Source organism: Amblyomma maculatum, chromosome 1, assembly GCF_055883805.1.
Source record: "Amblyomma maculatum isolate TAMU_Amacu chromosome 1, ASM5588380v1, whole genome shotgun sequence".
NCBI lineage: Eukaryota > Metazoa > Arthropoda > Arachnida > Ixodida > Ixodidae > Amblyomma > Amblyomma maculatum.
The window spans coordinates 373,655,918-373,679,525 of NC_139344.1; the positions used below are offsets into that span (position 1 = coordinate 373,655,918).

A 23,608-nucleotide genomic window follows, 5' to 3' on the forward strand; every position below is an offset into this window, starting at 1 on the left:
CATGGATTGAGGCGGATAGTGCTTGGATAGTGGACTAATGCATGCCGTTTTAGCCTTCTGCGTATTTTGCCGCAGTGTCGTAGTAATAGCAGCGGTCTGCTTGTCTTTAAAGCAAACTTTAGCAGATTAATAGGAAACTTACGCTTGAGTAGACTACTCCTACTTATGATACTCATGATTTAAGAGAACTGGAAAGGTTATTGACTCCTCATCATCTAGTCCTACCTCTCCGCAGAGGCTCCAGGCAGTCCGGATTGAAGCCTCCGTTGATATTGCGCGACATTGAAAAAAAATGTCACGATACGCCAGTCAATTCATCAAGCAGCTGGGAAGCAAGGAATTCAGAGACTACCTTTGCAGGTGAGCTGAACATTATGCGCTTAATATCATAGCGCATTGCAATGGGTTGCTAAATGGTACATTCATTTTCATTTGTTCACGTCTCCGGCGGCGCGCTGTCCGATCTCCAACTTACCACCTGACCTTGTAGCACCGTGAGTACAAAATACGCTTTTCACGTGTTTTCCGTGTACCAGATCGGCTAATTGTGTAATGCGTACGTTCCCTTTCCTCCCCCTCCTGTAGCACTTCTGGGGACCAGGTATGTAATGCCAAAATAACATGTATAATGCTTAAAAGTTTTGTCAGCGCTTTTAATCCTATTTTCCTCTTTTATTTCCACCTAGTTGCTAACTGGGGAATTCCCCTGGCTGCCATAGCAGACATCAAGAAAGATCCAAGTATTATAAGCGGCAAAATGACCACCGGTAAGAGCTCGGATTACGTAAATGGTCCGCGGCAATGGTCCGATTCCTCTGCACAGCAGGCGCGTGCATAAGAAAACGAAAAAACAAACAAACAAAAACGAGCTTGCAAGGAAGAGTTCGAGCTCTGTTTATTCCTAGACAGCGAGATTTCAGCGCCAAGCGCAATGCGGCTGTGCAGTGATTGCATGCTGCGTGTTCTGAAGAGTGGCAAACATTTACTTGTGCATTGTAGGCGTGTTCGCATACCAGCAATGGAACATCGCCTATTGTACTACAGAACGCGGACAAAATTCATGTACTAATGAAAGTGCATGCTTGCATCTGAGCTGAAATGACAGCATTAGCGCATAGTGACAAAGTTCCCATCAGTCTCGGTAGTGTAATGCAAGTACTGACACCACACCTAATAATCCTCTCCTTGCAGAACAAGTTTGTCATGTTGTAATTTTGCATGGGCATTTCATATATTAGCGACTTCCAAATATTAGTTCATGTGTAACAAAATTACCCCCTTCTGTCAATCTTTTTCAGCATTATGCATATACTCTCTCCTGTTCATGAGATTTGCCCTCAAAGTCCAGCCCAGAAACATGCTCCTGTTTGCTTGTCATTTTACAAATGAGGCTGCTCAAATCACTCAAGGATGCCGGCTTATTAAATATGAGTGAGTACTTCTCAGTTTATCTTTGCAATTCATTAGAACATGGTAGTGTGCAATGGGTAGGCAGTGCTTTAGCATTTATCATTGAGAATCCACCCATGACTGCAAATGATTAGCGCAGTTCACTGTGTCATAACCTGCAGTTGAACTGTTGGATTGAATTGGCCTTTTATTTTTCTTTCTGTGTTCTTCCTGTAACGTTAACAACAAAAATTCGACTCATAATTAAAGGAGTATAGATATGAATTTTGGTATGTTTTTTTTTTTCTTACAGTAATGTGTAAAGTATACTGTAAATGGATCATCACACAGTATTCATTTACGACTGCTATACAATATATTTGAAGTCAAGAGTTTGACGGAAGCCTTTCTGGTCGGGATGGGACATGACGAAAAATAAATGACACCGACCAAAAGAAGAAAGATGGAATGACGTTTCGGCTCCCACACGGGAGCCTTGTTCACAATGAGGCGAAACGGGAAACCGTTGCCTTAAATACGGCGCATCACAGAACCCAGACACATACCACAATTTCAAAGGTCAGAATAGCCCCAGGCATGAAAAAAACTGCAGTATAATTGCTGCTCCATCATTCACTTTCATTCTGGCCCCTAGTAGACTTCCATAAGCTAGGCTGATCACAAGCAGACTGTCATTTGTGATTCTTGATAAGTGCGGCTTGCAATGTATTTTCTAACGCTAGACCAATTTTGCAGCAAATATCAAATGTAAATGTTTGCACAGCTGACAAATGGTGGTCAAGGTACTAAAGGACAATTTTAGGTTGTATTTCATTTAGAAAACATGTTCTTTGGAAGATATGGCAAATTGGCTTTATTATTTTAGTAATTTAGGATGGCAAACAGATTATCTCACAGTTCATTCATAATGTGAACAATGCTGACCTATTTAATCTGAAACAGAAACAACATGAGAGAGATTCAATACTTAGTCATCCAGCAGTACTGGGTGAATATCACATAGCATTCCATGTATACAGTAAACTCTCATTAATTCGGCCTTCAAGGAACCAGGAAAAATGTTCGAACTAATCGAAAGTTTGAATTATCGAATGGTTCTGAAGAAACTGCCGAAAACCGCATACATCACAGTAATTTTGTCTAGCGAACACCTGCTTGATGGTTGTCTGAATTTGAAGCGAGAACGACATTTTTTTCTCAGTGTCATGAGAAGGTCTCTCTTCACAAAGTGCCCCCCCTCATGCATGCTTCACTACATAGTCCATGTGGTCAAGCATTGTAGTGAACCATGCAGTGCGGTAAAACTCTGATCAGTTTGAAAATTTTCAATGTATAGGTACTTTTTGAGTGCTCAAAAATTCCAACTCAATTTTTCGAATACAGACATACTCGATTGGTATTTGAAATTTTGAACGACAATTGCTCATCCGAATTAACCAGAGCAAAGCCCGGCCATGTCCGAATCAGTGCCACCTGTACTACAGTGCCTACAGTGTGACGCCCGTTTCCACAGTATTGAGATTGTCCATCTGTGGCGGCACTTTTTTTTTTTTTTCTTCTTTTTTAGCATTCCTATTTGTAAGCATTACTAATGGAGACAGTATTTTAGAAGTGTTAATAAATAGTGCTGTTTTCGGGAAGTGCGCATGTCTACAAATGTGTCTGTTAGAGAGTAGTTTGGCACCGTGGACACTAGGGGCGCCATGTGTTAATGCTTTATTCTTTAGCCTTATTGGGAAAGAGTAACAGCAGAAGGCCAGGCAGCTACGCAGACCCCTCACGCTGCAGGCAGTCTAAAGGAGGCACTGACGCGAATTAACGAGTGTCCAGTGCCATGGACTTATATATGGGCGTCTGCCAGAACCATGCTCCAAATTATCCGAATCAACAGGGCCAAATTAATAAGATTTTACTTTACTAATATTTGCACATGATTAAAAAAATAAAACATTCTAACAAGAAGCTGGTGCCTATCAGTGTTGCCAAGGTAGCGGTCTTCCCGCTAGCAGGTTTGCTCTCTTTAGCGAGCAAAAATTTTGTATCTCGGGAGGCTGCATTTTTAGCTGTTTTTAGGTCCTGTTGGGTAATTTATTGTTGGTTTTCTCGGCCCCATAATTTTTGTTTAGGATAGTGAAGGTCCTGGAAATTATGTATATCTATTTCTGCAAGTAGCTGTCGTGTGAGCACATGCAGTAACCGAAATTTTATGGTGGCGAATATTCGAGCTTGCCCAGTATGCTCTAAATCTATTTATATTTGGCATTTGTTAATGGAATTGTTGAGTCTGCTGATTCCAGACAAGGACCTGTCAAGTATGTGCAGAAGTTTAGGAAAGAGTGGTTGCAGGAACCTGTTTGAAGACAACATCGCTCTTTTCAACTGCAATAAAAGCCCACCCTTAACAGCTGGAAAAGCTGTTAGCGTACTGAGACGGGGTGAACTACAACAATGCTTCTGACAAAAATCACTTGTCCAAACTGGCCCAGACTATGCTGCTCTGGTAGAACGCAAAGTTTTGACACAAATGCAGTCACCTAAACGTTATCGATTGCAAACAGGGAACCTATAATGCTAACAGAGATGAAAAAAAATGCCATCTTAGTTATTGCAATCTGGCTCCAAAGGCAGAGTAAATGCTGCTAAAACTGCACGAAAATGTATCGGCACGATACAAATGTGTACGTTGGCAGCGGTGCTGGAATCCCGCCTAGAAATTGTGGTACAAGTGTACAATCGCTCGCAGAGTGCTTGGCAAACTGAGATGAAGTAGACTGTTTTCGAGTGAAAGTGCCTTCGTACAGCAGTTTGTATAGTTGCGAAAGAAAGACATACTTTTTTAACTTTCATATAGACCTACAGAATGCAGGCAGAATATTCCAGACAGTAAAAGTATTCATATTCCAGCTTTTGTATTTAATATATTGGTTATATTGTTTAGAGGCCCAATAACAAAATTAATTCTTAAAAATTAGGTTTTTGATGTAAATATTCAATTTAGCAGATTTTGGGATTCCTTGTTGCAGGCTTTCCAGTTCTGAATTGGCAACATTGATGCCTATACTGCTTCAAGTTCAAAATAGGGCACTAATTTTTCTGTGCACTGTACACGAACTAGCTGCAAATAAGATCTGCCTTGAAGGTTCACATCTCTTGTTCCTGTCAAGTATTTTGTCACGCAAATTCGCAAATTTTCTTTTATACTAGGCCTGCCTGTTTTAGCACATGCTCTTTGGCAAAGAATCTTTTCAACGCTGCGGAAGGTGCAGCAGTGTTGGAGTTTAGAATACAACCCAACATGTTTGCTTCCAAGCTCTGTAACAGGGTTCATTGCACATCTCCAGCATTTGTAATCTCGCAGGTGATCAGAAACCTTAACTTTTCTCAAGTTTAACTATTCTAAAACCACTGTTGTGGGGCTTTGAAGCCAAATGCCTTGGGCTGTATGTTCTTCAGCAGGAGATGCTGCCAGGCTAGTTGGCTTGAATCTTGTAATGCCATGAAAGGTTGTGCACAAAAAAAGATGACATGAAGATGCGCGACAGTACAAGCACAATGTTCTTGACAAATTCAAGTCTACAACTGTCAATAAGGTGTATGAGTGGGATATGGACTAGCTTCTTCACTGTCTACATTGTCAGACTAAATTTTCAGTAATGCATTCTTAGTAATCAAGTTTAATCCACTCTTAAAAAATTTGCTCATGTTCCAAAAGGGAAGGAAATTTGGGCTCATTCCAAAACCACTGGCATTACGTGGGGTCTTTGCATAAGTCAGAGAAAAAACCGGACTGGCAACGCTTGATAGATATGTCTGCTTCATAGTGCCTTGACTAGGCACACTAGAGAACTGTTTTTCGACCCCTCGCCAATTATAGAGCTTTTGACTCTAACATTTCTATGTAACTTGCATACAAAAGAGTTCTACTTTCCCGGTGCTGTGTTTTCCTTGCCGTTACGATTTTGTGAGACAGTCCTGCTTTAATTCTCGCAGAAATGCATGCAATAAACTGTGCTGGTGCAGCGGATTAAGTATTCCCACAAAGCACAATTGCCAGTATATTGCTTAACCACGTGCCGATATTTTGACAGCCACTGTTTAGATCAAGTGGAGCAGGACTCTACGCTAGATTCCAAATGATTTCAATAACATTAAAGAGACTATTTAAAAAAACAACGTTGAAGTACTCCTTCCTCCCACTGACTGCTGCTAACGCAGATGGAGAGAGATTGTAGGGCATATTGGACCTTCTGCACATGTAACTGCCCCAAGGGTCAGCAAAGTATGTTATGTTTACAAGGAATAATAATAATCGGAGAATGATTTTCCTGTGCACTGTTTCAGGCTACTTTGTCAGCTTTTATCCTGGTCCCGTGAAAAACACAACATCGGGATTCTGCTGTAATATTATCTAATGCAAACATAGCTTAGTTTGTTACATGAATATGTGTATAACAAGTAGCAATCATATTTGTGTCTTGCTGTGCTGAGAACTGAGTGCTTTGTAACCTTTTTTTTTTTTTTTTTTTATTTTTTTTTTTTCAGGTACTTAACGAGCCCGCAGAAGTAGGCCCAGCAACTTAACACTTTTCTTTCCATTAGGAGCAATAAACTTATTCTGGAAGGGCAAATGAGTGGCCCTGTAGATAAGTGAAATGATCACAGGGACAGAGATTACATCCATAGAGAAATAAAGCAACTTTTACTCCTTCCAGATGTGGATGAGTCGTCTTTTATGTCCCGAGAATGAGAGGAGGACGGCATGGGGTGGAGAGGGTGATAGAGGCAGGGCCTCATGGCAGTGAGATGTCATTTGACACAAAGGAATCCCCTGACTTCTGTGACAAAAGTCTCAAAAGCGTCCCTGAAGCGAAGCCGGTTGGCTCGTTCCGGAGTCAGGGGTTGTGCCCGCGTCAGGGTCTCCAAAGACTGGGCGAGACGCTGTCTGACTGTGGCGTCCTGCTGGCTTGCCACAAGAGCTTGGCCTAGTTGCGCGAAGCTTTCCTGAAAAAAACAGAATCTTAGTGTTGGCGGAAACTGTTCTCTGCACAGCTTTATCAAGTGAATCACTGCATTGGTTCTGTTCAATAAATATGTCAACATAGTAGCTTTGCTACGCATCTGCAGAACCTTCAGCTTCATGCATGCATTGGATTATAGCTTATAGAAATAGCGCTCTTCTCCCATTCTTCGAATAGTGCACATGCATGTAATCAGTTGCTCACAAATAAAATATTGGGATCTGAGAAGCCACTATGCAAGCAAAAACAATAGCTACTCACTGCACCTTGCACACGTGCAAGGCTCTATAGGCATGCAGTTGAGTGCAAGATCAGGTGGTACAGCACTAAAGACTTAAAACGAGAGGATGATGGTTCTCCTCACCCTACAAGGATGTAGAGTAAATCGGGGGGTGTCATAAGTACCCAACAGTATAGCTGAAAGCTAAGCATGTGGCCTGAAGACTTTTGGCCTGAACTGTACATCACACACCGATCTGGAAAGACACAAAGCCTGCTCACCCGGAAGCAGCAAAGAAGTGCAAACAGAGCACTGCCGGCCACAAGCGTAAGTTCAGCGTCAAGCGGCTGCAGCAGCACCATCTCGAGGAGCAGCTGCAGAAAGGGCTCGAGGGCACGGCCAGCAGGACTGGCCTGGAACCCTTTTCGGTGAACCTCCAGTGCCAACACCGACACCACGTCCAGGCAGAGGCCTGACACATCTGCAGAATAGCTGCAAGGGCATTGACAGGCAAGAATAAGCTCGCTTCGCTCTGCTGAAGATGCAGCGGTGAATATAAAGACTGCCTCTCACCTGGTCAATCCCACCCTAACAGATCCCAGCAGTGCCTGGAGCAGCCCTTCCGGTAGTTGGCACACACGGTCAGGATGCAGCTCCCCAAGCAGGGCAACCAATTTGAAGTATTGCAGACATAGAGCTGGAAACTGGATAGTGTGGTTGAGGAGGGGGGACGTTTTCAGCAACAAATACTATACACTGGACTTGCAGCCATAAGAATGCACTCTAAAAGGGATGGAAGGGTGGGTACAAAAAGGAAGCACCCCCAATCTCTTTTTTCAATCGAGATACAACACTCAAAGCATGCCAAAACAAGACAAATCACATAGCTGTTAAATCATTTTCTCCCTGTGCAATTATACGCAACAGTACACACCACATGTTCATGACTTCCTACCATGGTATATCTTGAAATCCAACACACTCAACCTAGCCAAGCTCTTTCAAAGTGTGTCGGTAACATTTGTCCGCCAGTAAAAGATGCAATTATTGCTGAAAAAATTGCATTTAAATCTTCTCCCATTAGTCAATTCAAACATGCAGCAAGAAATGAGCTGCAAGTATGCTGGCGAAGAGCGCATCGGTACAGAAAGCGTGTCGCTAGTGAGGGTACATCATATTCACGTTTCTGGGTTACAGAGGAGCTCGTCTATTGTTATCGAACTGTTTCTCGATCTGCTTCGAGTTCGATATATCCAAGTTCAACTGTATACCGCATTTACTCACATAATGATCCCCTTTCACTTTTGTCACCGAATGCTTACACATTTGTGTTACACACTCGTGACACATCTGTGAGGATATTTCTTAAACCACGTGTAAAAAACGTGCACGAGACCTTCCGGGCTAGTGTATACCACACATTCGCTTCATTTCGCCATAATTGATCAGCGCCGTTCGCTATTACAAAGTCACTGGATCACACCATCACAACAGCAAACACTACAAGAAACTCTCAACATGACCCTGCTGAAAGCAGGCATTTGCTGATGATGGATGGAAGGATAGCCATACATGAAATTTTCACTTGCAAAAAATCGGCCGAAACATTTGTTTTCCTGCATAATGAACCCTCTCTCAAAAATGATGTCAACTTTCCTTGAAACAAAAACAAAAAAGTGTGCATTATGCGAGTAAATGTATCCTGGACCGACTGTACATCAGTAAAAGATTGACTGCTACAGTCGAACCCGGATATATCGAATTTTAGTTATATCGAACTCACAGAATATCCCCTTGAAAATCCCATGTAAAATTATAGGAAACCCGCGTCATATATCGAACTCAATTTCACTGGTCGTTCCATATGTCGAACTCCGCACCACGCACCGGAAAGTGTGCCTTCCCCAAAGACGATCGCATCGCCCTGAGCCGTTTGCCGCGTGACATTTTCAAGCCACGCACGGAAGTAATGAGAGGGGACAGTTCGGCGATAGCTGGTCTAGGGCAGCGCCGCCCCCATTCCTAAAGGCACGCGTATCTGCGGTTATCGTTTCCCGCTCGCCAGCACGTGACGTTTGCAAGCCATGTGCGTGAATGAACCAGAGAGAACCGTAGGAAACGAGAGGGGGGATAAAATGCGATAGAGCGAAGCGCAAGGGTGTGCCCATTCTTTTGCCAAGCTATCTTTTTCCTTCCTCTTTCCCGGCCTTCGTTCGCAGTAGCACGCGCTACGCATGCACCAAGCCAGCTCAGCCCATTTTCAGACAGAATGTCGGACGCTTCCTCCAGCGTGTGTTGCGAACACTCTGCGCACAGCGGCCGACGTGGCTATGGCGCCTGCGGACATTAAGAAGTGGCAGATCTCTCTCTCTACTTTTTTTTTTTTTTTTTCGACAGTCGTCCATTCTTATCATTGTGCTGTACGCGCGGCATAGCGAAAGATATGGCGGCTGCGGACGTTAAGAAGTGGTAGTTTTTTTGTTGTTGTTTTTTTTGCGGGAGTCGTTTATTTTTGCATGTACGAATCAATGAAAGCACGCAGTCAGCTGCGATCATGACACTGGCTTTTAGCAGTTTTTGCTTGAAACAGCATTTAGCTATCACACTTTCCAATGATTTTGTGGCAGTGGACTATGCCCGCCCCAAGCACGGCGTGACAAGTCGAACCAGGCTTGTGCAATCAAGCCATCACGGGCACTCTGCCAAGTTCGCTCCTTGCCACCGCAGGAACTATCAAAAGATAAACACGCCAGACAATATCGCTGCGCAGCATCTTGGCACGCTGCCAAGAAATGAGCAGTGGATGAGACGACCAAAACAGAGTGGGACGCGACATTGACATGCAAGCGAAAACGCTCGCGATTGCTGCCGTGGCGACACAGCAACCTTGTTTTGAGCTGCCGGGGTGGCTCGAGCGGCGAGAGAGACGCAGTTCCAGCAAGTTTGGAAATTTTTCGCTCTGTCACTGCCACTCATCGCTGAGATCGCTCAATTGCTTGCATGTGAGCGAGCTGGCCTCAATGCTTTTTTTTTCTTCAAATTCTCGGGTGCAAAAGTGGAGGGTGGGTTCATTATTGGAGTGGGTTGACCATGCGACAAATACGGTATCGTTTTTTCGCATCGTAAGTGCCATCACAAGCTAATTTCCTTATATTGAATTATCAATATATCGACCTATTTCGCGATCACTTACGAGTTCGATATATCCAGGTTCGACTGTATTTGTCCTCAGCAACCCCGTAAAGGCAGTATATGCTACAAAGCTCCAGATTGGAGCCATATCTGTCAGAACAGATGTGCAAGCAGACATATCGACACTTTCATCATGCTATTTGCACAACAGGGAAGCCAGACAAATGTACAACCGGTATTGAACTGAGAAATCCTGTCATCAATACCAGAGCACACCTTGCAAACGAAGGGAGACTTGCCTGCAGTAGCTGAGCATTGAGCAAAGGCATGAGTAGCTGCAAGCCTTCCACGACAATCTCGGAGGCGGGCACACTGGGCTGCACTGCACCATCGCCGCCGGCATTGCCACCGTTGGCACCTCCCCTGACCTGCAAGGGTGCTGCTGCCAAAGGTGGCCCCATGTAGAGGAAGTCCTTTGAGAGGAGCTCCGTCAGCAGTTCCAGCAGCTCCCCGAGATCTTGGCAGTGGCTGTCTTCGGCAGTGGCCTCAGTTGTGAACCGCCCTGCATTTACAGTAATATCTCGTCACAAGAGACACTTGAAAATGGTTTGGCTGGTTTTCCTATGTTTGCCACCATGGTAACAACAATGCATGCAAGAGGCACGGTTACAAGAGACACTCGTTTACTACGGACAATTTTTGGATACCTAGAGTAAATTCTTTACTCATAAATTCAACCCCCATTAATTCGGAAATATGGATAACTATTTCTGTCGGCGCAGTCACAGCCAACGCAAATGAAAGGCTATGACATGCGCTACGGGTTGCAAAAAAAAAAAAGTTACGCGGGAAAAACGTTTTTTCCTTTTGCGACAATCGTCCATCCTTTCATCCATAAGTCATCAAAAAAAAGCACGCAGTCAGCCGCGATCATGACACCGGCTTTAAGCAACTGTTCGCTTCAAAAGGCGTTTGCCCTATCACACGTTCCAGTGTGGCAGTGGACCATGCCCGAACCAAACGCGACACGATAAAGTGAGAACAAGGTCTGCACAACCGGACGAGCGCTGGCATTCTGCTTTTTTCCCGATAGAGCTAGCGTGAAAATGAAAACACACCATGTAATCGCTGCGCAGCATCTTGGCCTACTGCCAAGAAATGCGCGGTGGAATGCACCGGTGACGGGATACAGAGGGACGCGCTAACGGACGCTTTTTTTTTTTTAATTCTCAGTGGCAAGGGGAGTGTCATTATGCTAGGCGGTCGTTACGCGAGTAAATACGGTAAATTTGCCGTAATGCAAATGGTTCTTGTCAGCTTTTTCGAGGCCATTCGATAATTCGAACTTGTTTTTTTCCCAGTCACATAATGTTCAAATTCACGAGCTTCTATTGTGCTCGCTTGTACACGATCGGGCCGGGCCCGAGGGAAGCAGCATAAGTAAAGGCGCGGCGACTGTACAACCCATCGCAATGGCTTCACTACATGTCATTGGTGTAAGGGAGCAAAGCATTATGAAACAATTAATTAAGTGATCCCAGCTCATCACTCCTTTTGCGAACCAGATTTGTTGCTAAATCCTTTCCTTTAGGGTAACGCCACTCTGAGAGAGCTAAAAAAAGAGCTGTGCAAACATGATGCCTATAAATGCTAATCCACACTTTTATACATTGAAAGTCAATTTTAAATGCCTTTGCACCTCATTCAGCAGTTCATTTTTTTAATATTAGGCAGTTCAGATCATACGTTTTTCCAGAATTAAAAAAAAAATTGTACTAAAGAAGTTTTACTGGAGGGTTCCTTTAAGCCATTTTGAACAATTTCCCATTAATGTCTGTGAATTTGTTTAAATGTGCTTTTTGCTGATGTGCAAAAAACTGATCTAGCCTATTTTTTATTACAAGAGACCTTAGTTTTAAGAGACGTCTTCCTTGCCTCCCTTGAGTGTCTCTTGTAACAAGGTTTTACTGCATAGTAATACAGTAATGACACCAATGAGAACATTAACCTGCGATTTTCTTCAGCTGCAAAAGCACAACACTGATGCTACGTCAAGCTAATTCTGTAGCAAAAGAGTGCACCACACAGGACAACAATCATATACTGTAACCACATACATATGTATTAGGTGGTCTTTATGGTTTATATTTCTTGAATAATCATGGACATTTTCACTGTTTATGTCAAACTGTACTTTCAGTGTTTCTTTTCTTGGTGATGTGGTGAGGCATTTATGTGCAGCGAAAAGTCACCCATCACTTAGTGTTTACCTTGGCTCTTTTGTCAGCCTCAACACAATTTATTGCTCAGATGGTTGTACTCGGCTGTGCTTGTAAAAGTAAATGCTATCTCTATTTAAAAGAAAAGTAATGAAAGGTAAATGAGATTCATAGAACAACAAAAATACAAGTGAAAGCTGACGTCTAAAAGATGGGTCGCGGCATTACCATTCGGCTACTGGTTTAGTTTGGGTGAGTGATCAAAGTGCCACATGGTCTCCATGTTGACCGAAGAAAGTGATTTAATCACCACTTAACCGGTGTGGTAGACCGAATTTATACGAAAGCAGTTCATGACAACAATGCATGATTTCGAATCACTGCCCATATATCAATGGGCAAACCATGTAGTAATTGCCTTCAGCAGGCAATTACAGTAAACAGCCCTACACTAGCCGATGATGCTTGCCGGAGATGTGGAGCCTCTAAGTCTGCACAGGTATGCAAGGAAATGGAGCAGCACTTCAAAATGCAAAACTGCACCACTTAATTCAATGGTACACCATCTCACCATGCCCTTGACCTCAATACTTCTTTTCCTTCTCTGACTGTGTAACTGCTCATTAGCCAGCTATCTGTAATGCGTGCGAATGACACTGACCTTTTTTTGTTCAACCCCTACACATAGTAGCACTTGAAATGGATCAAGCTGCTGTTTATTTGAAGCCCATTTCCTCCTTCTACTCTCCGAGAAATGGTGCAAGGAGAAAAGCGAGCACCTGCGTTGTCGTGGGCAAACTGTCGCACCAGTTCCAGGCAGCAGCGGCACAGCTCGGTGGCGTCCTCTGGCCCCACAAAGCAGAGCAGCCGGCGGGCAGCTGCTCGGTACAGCTGTATGGCCGCAGAGGCCAGGGTTGGCTCAGCGCGCAACACGGGCACCACTGGAGTGAGCCTGCCCAGCAGAGGCAGCAGCAGAGGCCGGATGGTCGTCAGGTTACTCGGCGTGGCACCTTCGGCAACGCCGCACAGACTCTCGAGCAGGTCAAGCGCTTTGCCCCTGCAAGTGTAAAGCACCATCAACACAGCCGTGACCACTAGACGCAACTGCCAGTGCGGGCAGTACCAATCCTTTCCACTGCAACGTGCAAATCAAAGTAGAATGTGGGCTTACCCCAACCGTACGTGAGAGCGCAACACAAAATGAATTAATAGACCTTGAATTCCCTACTGGCTCACTGCACTGCTGTATTCTGATGCTCCTGCTTTATATGGCAGTATGTTTCGTGCCATAACTTCTATGCAAGTCAGAGTCAGATTTCACAATGTCCTCATCACTGACAAAGAGTCGCCCAACACACAAAAAAAAAATGTCTGTGTGCATGCTAGCGTGTGCAGATGCAATGGCACTGAAGGCAGTTCCTAGTCGTCACTTTGAAATAGCTTTTCTTGCTTTGTTGCCGAGAAAGTACCTAACCATGGTTTAAGATTCCATTCACTTTGATAAGTCAGCAGAGATAAGGTCAGAAGAAGTAAGCACGTGCAGGGCATGTAGTGCGAAGAGAGGATAACAGGTGGTCAAAAAGGGTAACAACAGATATCAAGGGAAGGAAAGCGTAGCAGGGGCAGCAGAAAGTCAAGAGGGTGGATGAGGTTAAAAAGTTCACAGGGGTCAAGTGGATGCAGCTAGCACAGAACTGGGTTAATTGGAGTAATATGGGAGGGGCCTCCGCCCTGCAGTGGGTGTAGTCCAGATGAAGCAACACCATGGAAGGAGAAAGAAGGAACGTTCCTCACTTTAGGGGCTCAGTGAGGCAGCAGCGTGTCTGATTTGGGGATGCCAGGAGCTCGTCAAATCGCGCCCTGAGGGGTCCCAGGAGCGCCTCCCAAAGCCTGGGTGCCTCCGGCAATCGGTTCGCAGTGCACGCAATGACCAAGGCCTTGAGCAGTGCTCGATGGGAGCCTGGAGCCAGGGGTCCCAGCTGGCCCTGGGATTGGCGCTGCAGGAGCGACAGCAGGCTGGGACATGCCGCAGCCCGATGTCCCCTGAAGTATATGGAGGGAAACACAGGGAATGGTGCAGTCTTCCCAGCAACAGCTGAGGGTACTGAAAGGCTAAAGACATCTCAAACCCGCATTTGTGCCAAAACCAAAAATACTGTTGCTCCAGGATGTTGATACTACTACGACATGATATGAGTAGGGCATTCTTTCTTCTTATATAATATCCAGTAACAATATGCTTCATTCACACAGGATGCAAATTTCACAAAGCTGTGATAAGTACTTGTATTCTTCCATGTGAAACAGCACATGCACGTGGATCTGTCTGCACCTGACAAGGTTTATTTACAGCAACATTTTTCACTTTCCTTACCAGTTAACAACCTGCCAAACCAGGCAAGTGACAATACTATAAGAATCAAATACAGCCAAACCAGGATACATTGCACTAGAGCGTACTGAATTATTGCACCACGTCGACAAGTTGGGCCAAATGAAAACTGTTCACCTCTTCTCGATGTCACATGCACAGAAATTTAGAAGTATAAGACCACAAAAGAAAAAAAAAAAAGGTCCCAAAATATCTGTTTTTGCATTCTGATAGCGCCACGACTTTAAGCACACAAGAATTCTAACTTTATACTGTGCACGCAGGCTAGCTAACCCTAACTATACACACAAGCAACTGCAACAAAACACAAAATTCATCAAGCCACAGCAGCTTTGGCTTCATCCGGCTTTGATCGCTTGTCTAACTGTTGATGCTAACTACTACAATGCAGCTCCAGATTCCACACTGCACTTTTAGCAAAAACTATTCTTCAAGAGGCAGAGGGAACTTATTGAGAGATATAGGGCAGAGGTCATACAATTGGTATGCATAGCAAAAAATCGGGAGCCTTTCAGGCAAATCAGGAGAGCTGGCAGGCACGTTATTGTGAGAATACTTTTTCAAAGCCTCTTTAGGACGCATCATGTATCATTGGGCAGTTTTTAGCTCAAGGTATCTCCAAACTGTTGTTGATGAAACAAAATTATGCACCTCTCAACGTTGTTGAGCAGGGAGACCATGGCCTGGCATGTGCTGAGAGTCAGGGTGGCCTCGCTGCGCCACAACTCTAGGTTGGAGCACAGTTTGCCTAGCACCCAATCCAGCACGCAGGGACCAGCCTCAGAGTCGCGTCCAAACGCCGCCACCAAAGTTGGGCTCATCTGCAAACAAATCTCAAAATTACTGCCCCAAGACAGGATTCTAAAAGGTAGCCCAGCGCGAGATAATATTGAGACTATCGAAAGGGCTTCCTAAAATAGGCTGCTCTTTGAATGTGAAAACAGTCTCCACTCAATATGTACAGTACGGTCCACTGTTAAAGGGAACATTCGATCGCATGGCCTACACACTTAAAAAGTGGTGCCACCGACAGCTGACAAGAATGGACAGCATCAAGAATGGACAGCACCATGTGCATGCTAGAGAAGAGCAGCTAGAAGTGGGGATTGCACATGCACTTGCGCCACTGTGTCTCCGGCTCTCGCAGGACAGTTTTGCAAAGCACTGCAGCTACATGGTCTCATGTTCCCTTTTACAGTGGATCATACAATACATACAATAGAATCTCTTAAGATGAATATATGAGAATTTGCTCGTGTTATCAGAAGTTCTTTCCAAAAGCACCTCTGAAAGTGGTTGTGAGCATGTAAAGCCAAATATAGAAATTATAGATGAAAATACTAAAGGTATGCAAATAGTGAAATTCTCAAAGACTTTGAATACAAACTGCATTTGAATACTGGAACAAATGCCTGCTCAGTATGGAAAAACATTTTAGTAAATAATAAATAATGTATATGCTTTTGTATGAGTAATGGCTGCACTTTTTTCCGTGGTTCTAAAAATGGATCCGGCATTTTTTCAAAAAAAATTCAGACTACAGCACCGCCCTGATCATGTGCCCGCTCTTTACCTACATTTTTATGATGGATTCCGGCAGCCGCAAAAAATCGTTAGAAAACATTATGCGTTGAAAGCATGGATGGTACAGTCTGTACCCTAACGATTAGCGCGAGTTAACCATCTGGAGTAAAACAGACACTGACAAACACAAACGTCACGTGATTTAAAAGCATCGTGTGGCACTTGCGATGGCTCGGCTGACGACTTGGAGCAGCACTTTACGCATTAGACGTGTGATTGTCGGTACGGGGTGGCATACTCCCAGGATGCATCTGCATGCATCACTGTCAATGCCTTGCAGAAATCAATGACATCTTCATTTTAATGGGAGGTTATTATCTGAACGTAAACTGATAATAAGGTTACACCTTCGCTGTGGTTTTAGCGTGACATACCCCGACGGGCACTGCAGCTCATGTCAGGCCTTGCACTACTGGCCGAATGGCGCACTATGGCAACGATTATCTCGGCGGCGCCAGAGTCAGGAGGGCAGCGCCTCGTCACAAGAAAGCATGCCGCCCACGTTTCCTTGCATGTTGGGGTGTCTGCGCCTCTTTCTGGCTTTAGCACGGCATAAGGTTTCATCCTTTCTAGAGCAAACGAGCGCGCAGGATGAATTTAAAACGCTGAGGCACCATGTGCACATGGTTCCAGGCCAAGTATGACGCACTGGACATGTTCACAATCATACTGATTTTCACCAAAATTATGCACGCATGAAACAGTTTTATTGTCTAATATTTATTTTTTTCAAACTACTGGCCACCAAGGTGGGGTTACACTTACACGAGCATACAGAGTATACTGTTTAACTCTTTTGTTATCGCGAGAAAATGGCCGTTTTTCATTGGTCTTAGAAGATATTTTTTTGCCAGTGCAAATAATACTGCAGCACACGTTGTAGCCTACAAAATTACACACAATGGATTGCTATCTACAAAGTTACAAAGCAAAAACTTTATTAGGGAACACACAAAAAATCGAAACATTGCCATTTTTGTGGCGAGTTGATAAATATAAGATAGAAAAGGCACGATATCTACAGACGCATTATAACAATGAAAATTTAGAATACACATTTTGAAGATCAATGACCCAGGAACACTGTGCAAAAAAAATAAGCTATCTGTACAGCGCTGTTCTTCAGCTACATAAAAAAAACTATAGGTGGAAACAGCCTCATTTCTCATGCCATGCGGTAAAGCAGTTCCTGGTTTTTGTGGGGCACCAAACTAAAACTACTGCAAAGTGGTTGTAAAGGCCGAGTACACGTTGAACATGCGGTGGACCTTCAAGAATACGTTTTTGTGGAACAGCTGGAATAGTGAATAGCTGGCACTATTTTCGGATAATTATCACCACTCAGCAACATCAGTTAACAAAGTCAACAATATGATTCGACATTTGACATGCTGGAAGTCTTTTGATAACAAAAATTTGATGTTAATGCTGCGTTACCATGAGTGGCAGGCTTTTTTTTTTTCAGTACTTCGCAAGAGGAAGAAAACTTAAACCGGTTTTGCAAGTGCAGTACTTGGGCTAAATGCCAGGTGGTGCTAGGTGCAAGAGAAACGATTCCAACATGTCGGTTCGTCGTAACGAACAAGTTAAATACGAAGCACCATGTCAGTATGCACCAAGATGCACACAGAAATAGTGTCCATATGCATCCTGGTGCATACAGAACTTTGTCCGAATGCAAAAAAAACTCTCCTGCGCAATTTACTACTGGACTATATGGACTCAAACGCCGACCATACTATAACTTGTGATAGATTGCATTGTTGTTGTTTTTTCTTTTTTTTTTTTCGGTAATTTAACACCAGAACTTGCCTGCATTTATTGGAACCAGCAAAAAACTACAGTTACCTGCAGCAGGGTGTGGCAAGCGGACCAGTCGGTATGACAGGCTGCAACATCTTGCGAACTGTGAGGCCCACCCCCGCCTCATATGGGATATTAGTTGCTTCACCATTCGCCAGATGACGCAGGCTGTCAAATAGGCTGCTCCGCTCGCCACAACAAAAAGTTTTGCCACAGCAAACATTGAAATTCCAGAAAATTCAGGCAAGTTTCAATGTTAAATTACTCACCAAAAATGTGGTCCATCATACCTTGACACTATGGTCGGTGTTTGAGCACAACTAGACAAGTAGTTAGCACAGAATTTTCACAACCCAGGCAAATAAATATGGAACACTCTGTATAAAAGTTATATGGTTTTTTCTTAAAATTGCATATGCAGGGGTGTGAACAGCCTGAAACGTTTTTGGAGAAGCTTTAGTAGCAGACAAAAATTCCATTTGGAGCACCTTCCTCATGCTCTCTTTCTTCCTGAAGAGCCTATTAACTAACAATGAAAATAGTACAGAAAGGCAAATGTACAGGGTGCTGCACCACAGTTAAAAAATGACAATGTGCTGAATGAGGATTTCAATCCTGTAGGGTGTAAGTTCTGTGCACCGTTTCAGAAAGCAAGATTGCATTTATGGTTGATGTTGCTAAACTGCCTATTGAATGCAGTCAAAAACAATACGACAATGCAGCAGCGAACTCCCCTTAAAGAAGGCCAGCCAGGCAACGGCATCAACCGATTGTCGTGATCTTGCGGTTGAACTCATTTCACATGTGCTCCTGCCATTGATGCGAGATTTCACGCTAAGGGATTATCTCACATTGCAAGGAACAGTAGACCCCACTAGGAAGAGGGCCTTCTTTGGCAGGCAATCCATTCCTCAAGCCGCATCAGACTACAGCAGCTGATTTCAACAATTTATTGATTTAAACACTGCCCAGTGCCATCCAAGAGCCGTGCAAGACATGTCATTATCATAACTATCCTACCTGCTTACTCTACGGTAAGCCTGCACTAACTCTTTCTAGCAGACCTAGGGACTGCATGCCTCTGACTACACATTACTGACTACTGCTTAAACTGCTTAGACCTCTGGCTATTGCTTAGGGGTGTGAGAAATTCATCATATTAAAGCTCGACTTCATGACTTGAACAGGGCCACAAAGCCAAAATGCCACAATTACCTGAAATACATTGTAAAGCACGACAGCAACGTAACTGACCCCCCTTCCACCACCATGCTGCCGAGAGATGGAGCAAATCAGAGTTACTTCAATATTCATCAAAAGGAATAGAAAACTTCATTGAATGATGCGAAATTCAAGGAAGTTGTGGTTAAGCTGACGTTTTACACAGGCTGACATATTGCATACGCATTGCTGCGAGCTCGGACAGTCTCGGAAGGTGTCCGCTACACAAACTCAAATAAGTAGCCACAGGTCATGGAATTAACTCATCCTTGCCAAGTCTTCTCATCCCGAATTCACGAAGGCGCACTGGCAAAATGCATGGGAGGCCTGCAGCGTCACGGAAATCGCGAAGACACACCCAGTTTTTTCACAAGTTTGTACTCATGACAAAATGTATCTCAGGCCAGGTTTTTCTATTACAAACCACCAAAACTGCAGTTTTGAAGGCGAACAAAACATCTCTCATTATAAGCAAGTTGCCGCGGAGTGCACACAATAATGCACTGTTGGTTCAAAGGTGCCTTTCTGCCTGTAATGGCTAGACCCAAATTATGAATGTCAACAGTGGTTGAGCACTTGCTTCGGCTCATTCCTTTGTTTTTATCACAACTTTCTAGGCCCTCCTTGCAGTGGGCGCAGCAGAAATCTCCCGAAGGTAGGTTTGCACTCAAGTCTAGCCTTTGTCACAGCCTGTGTGTTTGCCAATGATGTGCCCAGAGCAGAAAAGCCATTGAATAGCGTGCTCATTTTCAAAAGTGGTCCCTGTCTGTCGTCTCTGCACATCACACAAAGCAAAATTTCGAGTCATGAGACTACTATTCTTTTCAACATAATGGCTTTGTGGTCCCTTGCAAATACGAGGAAAATCAGCCGGCCACTGTACAGAACACAACACCCTTCCCTAACACACACACAACACACTTTGCATCACAAAAGGCATCAATTTAGCATCAGGTCACCATGGTTTGCGTTCCCTGCATGAACAGTATTCCCAGAAAAACAAATTGTCCGTTAGCACAGAGGGTATGCATTCTGTTAGCACATGTGGTCGCATTGCAAAAAGAACAGCATCAAAAGTGTGCTCTTACTGCTTCAGCTATGCAGCACACATATTGTTGGAGTGAGCAACGTTAGTAACCAAGTAACAACACGGGTCCAGTGAGGAAATGAGATATATAACTAGCACAAACAGAGGGGATAAGCATTTGCACAGGAAGGCAACACTTGACGATGACAAGACAGCTGTTTGATACGTGCTGTTTGACAGCACCCTGATACAAATGCACTGCTGCTTGGCAGGGTGCTGTCCACATTAAACTGAGGTACCAGGGGTTCATAAGCATGCAATAAAATCTTAACGTGAGCAACTTTTTGTATTTCAACTCCCTCAGATTCAGACTTCTAATTATTGTTGAAAATTACCAATGTGTCCTGTGGTTTCTTGCGTAAACTGCAGATTTCAGTATGATCCTGACGACCGCTTGGGAGGTGGTGGTGCATTATTTTTGTTATCCAGACAGCAGAAGGGAAATTTTTTCAATCTTGCTTTTGGTTCAAACTCAATTGAATTTATTGCTCGCACAACGAGAAGAGTATTGAAGCGAGGTGCCAGGCAGTTACCACCCGGACAAGGGCAAGGAGGACGCTTGCTGTTATCACACATGACAGGACGAACAGGAGACTGGCAGAGAGCAGCTACGAATTTTTTAGTTTGTGCACTTGTGTGTATAGTACTACCTGGCAAGCTGGGGCCGAAGACTCGCTCCCCTCGTCTTGCGCAAGGTCTCCCAAAGCACCCTTAAAGATAATCCGCACGATGCCGCACTCCTAGGGTGGGTGGGGAGAGCAGAGTTGAGAGAGAGGAGAGCCCTTGAGATGCAATGGCTCCTCTCCTTGCCACCGCCACTTCCTCTCTCTGCCTACCTGTGAATAGTACGCCTCATTGGGAAGGAGGTAGGTCAGCCCCCACCGGTGCAGAAACCACACCAGAGTGATGGCCACTTCGGGACTCAACTGGGAAGCCAGGCCAGCCTGCAGTGCGGCCCGCTCCACGTGGCACAGCTGAAGCACTGCAACAATTAGCCTGCGTTTCAGAGAAACAAACATGACAAAATGACCAAAGAGGCCTGTGCCTGCTTGCATGATGAATGCACCTGCATCGTTAACACATCTCTGATACTGCGTACCGAGACAGCCACAACCACCTCATCGACGCAACCGTCGATGCATTCATTTGGAATCCACTTTGTTACCATAAGTGGCCACCGGTTACATACTCTTCCTGTTACATTGCCTGTGTTCATTAAAGTTTGAGAAAAAAATCATTTTAACTGACCATGCTGCAATCTTGACTACAAATGAATCTGGCATCTTTCAGTAAAGAATGGCAGTTCTGCAGGGAAAAGGCATACCTATATCATATGATGTGGGACTGGCAATAAGATTCAGGAGTCAAACTGAGAGCCCAGCCGACAACTGAGGCGTGGGAAACGGCTCTACCCAGGCCAAACTCTGGGAATCCGGTGCAACTACCCTAGACAGCACAAGCAGCTGCTACAGCTTATGGAGCCCCAAACCAGGGGCCCAAATGACATCAACACCTAGTCCAGAACGCTTCCAACGTCACCACACCAACAGCTTTACCAAACATTTACCAAAGCACACTCCAATTAGTGCTTTTTTTTTTTTTATAACTTATTTCATCATAAAGGAAACATGGCACTGCAAGGAACACTAATTTGCAGGAATTCAAATGCATAAGCCCATCAAAACATCAAGACGGTTGTTAATTGAAAGCAGGCATAGTCCGAATACGTCAATATAAAGTTCTTTGATATCAACTTGTGCATGGCTTCAATGTTCTTTCGGAGTCATAGTTAATTGATACGATGGCCAGCGAATATCAGCTAATCTCGAATTCATTCATTTCACCTGCTACGATCCATTTTTTCCAACACCCGTCCATATCATCCAAAGCTAACAGTGCAAGCTACTGAAGCCTTCAACATTGGCAACAATAAGCAACTGTCAGGCACAAACTTTGGAAGCGTTGCTATCTCCCCGACCTCGAGTCATCCGATTGGTGGAAACGCCGAAACCGAATGTCACTGCCACTTCCAGTTCCGGCAAGAAAGGCACATTGTGATGGCTCTTGCTACTGCACAAAGATGAAGCACGAAAAGCTTGTGGAGACCCTCACCTGACCACTGGGTCCGGATTTCCCTGTACAGCAGCTGCGTCAGCCTGGCCCAATCGCGACAGCAGAGCTAGCGTTGCAGCCGTGTCAGACTGGGAGCCCAGGCTGTACTGCGTCACCTCCTTTGGAATCAGGGGTGTCTCACCCTCACTCACCGTTGTCAAAAGGTGGCCTGCAGCACAGTTACAAAGCTACGCTTGAGAATCCAGCAAGACTGCATACAACTATTGCACAAAAAGTTGAGTTTGCGCATTAAATAATCTATCTTCAAAAGCATTCGCAATGAATAGACGTTATGCGAAACTGCCCAAAGGTCAGACAGCACCGCGGCCGCAGCTTCCGGTCGCCATCTCAGTTCGGTCGAGCAGTCGCATCATCAGCATGCCGCCAGCTGTGCGTGCTTTCTTGAAACCAGAGAAACTGTCATAAACTTGTCGATAAGAATTTTAAGAGCCACGTTTCAGTCGCAGCGCTGTTATTACAGCTGATCTTTTGCCGATAGTAGATCCTTTCTCATCCTTTATTGAGCACCAGCATGCTTTTTTCCATGAAGCTTTGCACTGATGATGGCAGGAATAAACACAGTGGGTGCGTAAAAAAGTCTGTCCCATTGTCGTCGTAATGTGCGCATTCAGACAATGGATCAATCTTCGCACATTATCATCACTGTTTATTCTCAAGTGGATCAACATTCTGGCAAGTTAGTGAGCAGTTATTTTATGCTGCATACACACATGTGCAGGCCGGAGCAAATTTTATGGCATTGCACATATTTTCATGTACCAGCGTGCGCTGCAGTACGATCGTTATGGGCCCCAGTCAGCTGCATAGTGATAACACCCCTTAAAGTACAACCTTGATTCTAAGGCCAGATGGATATTTACGATACTGCAAGCGATGCCGCAATTTTTTATTTAATTCCTAGTAGCGATATTGTAGCAAGCTTCCTTCCCTACTACTGTGAAAAGCACACTTGACAAATTAGCATACGGCAGTTGCTGTTTGGGCTAAACTACGTGAGCCGAAGTCCACATGATTACATCGCTTCCAGGTTTAATCTGTCAACTACCAGGTACAAAGCAGGAAAGGCTTTGTTGTGCAGCAAGCCTTTGCCGCTGGCCACGTCAATACAGTAGAACCCCGCTATTGTAAACTCTGATATAGTGAAAACTCTGATATTACAGTAAAGTCAAACTGAAGTCTCAGTTCATCTTCCATTGACAACTGTACATTTTTCCCCCTTGATAGTAAAGATGTTTTTGGTGAAAATCGGCTATAGTAAAGTATAGTAAAGTAAAGTTATAGTTATAGTATGATATCGCCACCCGAGCAGTACCTACAATTGCGAGGCCAAGATTTTTTTGTATTTGAAAACAGAAAAATAATGCTGAGTGTTTTTAGATGGCTTTACCA

The 23,608-nt window shown here is 44.3% G+C and overlaps 2 protein-coding genes across 3 annotated transcripts in view; one reads left to right on the top strand and one right to left on the bottom strand.

Moving 5' to 3' along the window:
• Nucleotides 1-57: 57 nt before the first annotated feature.
• On the top strand, nucleotides 58-6,119 carry Mpc1 (mitochondrial pyruvate carrier). The gene is made up of 6 exons (XM_084592132.1): nucleotides 58-360; nucleotides 491-494; nucleotides 586-601; nucleotides 687-767; nucleotides 1,299-1,431; nucleotides 5,953-6,119. Exons 1-6 carry the CDS (start codon nucleotides 293-295, stop codon nucleotides 5,975-5,977), a joined length of 327 nt encoding a protein of 108 aa, XP_084448258.1. The 5' UTR covers nucleotides 58-292; the 3' UTR covers nucleotides 5,978-6,119.
• LOC146208237 (exportin-4-like) overlaps nucleotides 6,087-23,608 on the bottom strand; it is a 41,860-nt gene continuing 24,338 nt past the window's right edge. The window contains exons 12-21 of one of the 2 annotated variants that reach the window (XM_084592089.1): nucleotides 22,199-22,367; nucleotides 20,923-21,082; nucleotides 20,737-20,826; nucleotides 15,043-15,212; nucleotides 13,794-14,042; nucleotides 12,779-13,056; nucleotides 10,080-10,342; nucleotides 7,222-7,352; nucleotides 6,930-7,140; nucleotides 6,087-6,411 (exon numbers count right to left, since the gene is read on the bottom strand). In XM_084592089.1, the coding sequence (XP_084448215.1) occupies nucleotides 6,217-6,411; nucleotides 6,930-7,140; nucleotides 7,222-7,352; nucleotides 10,080-10,342; nucleotides 12,779-13,056; nucleotides 13,794-14,042; nucleotides 15,043-15,212; nucleotides 20,737-20,826; nucleotides 20,923-21,082; nucleotides 22,199-22,367 (1,916 nt within the window). In that variant the 3' untranslated portion in view covers nucleotides 6,087-6,216. The remainder of the gene's footprint in view (nucleotides 6,412-6,929; nucleotides 7,141-7,221; nucleotides 7,353-10,079; nucleotides 10,343-12,778; nucleotides 13,057-13,793; nucleotides 14,043-15,042; nucleotides 15,213-20,736; nucleotides 20,827-20,922; nucleotides 21,083-22,198; nucleotides 22,368-23,608) is intronic. The other variant, XM_084592095.1, reaches the window with a different exon arrangement.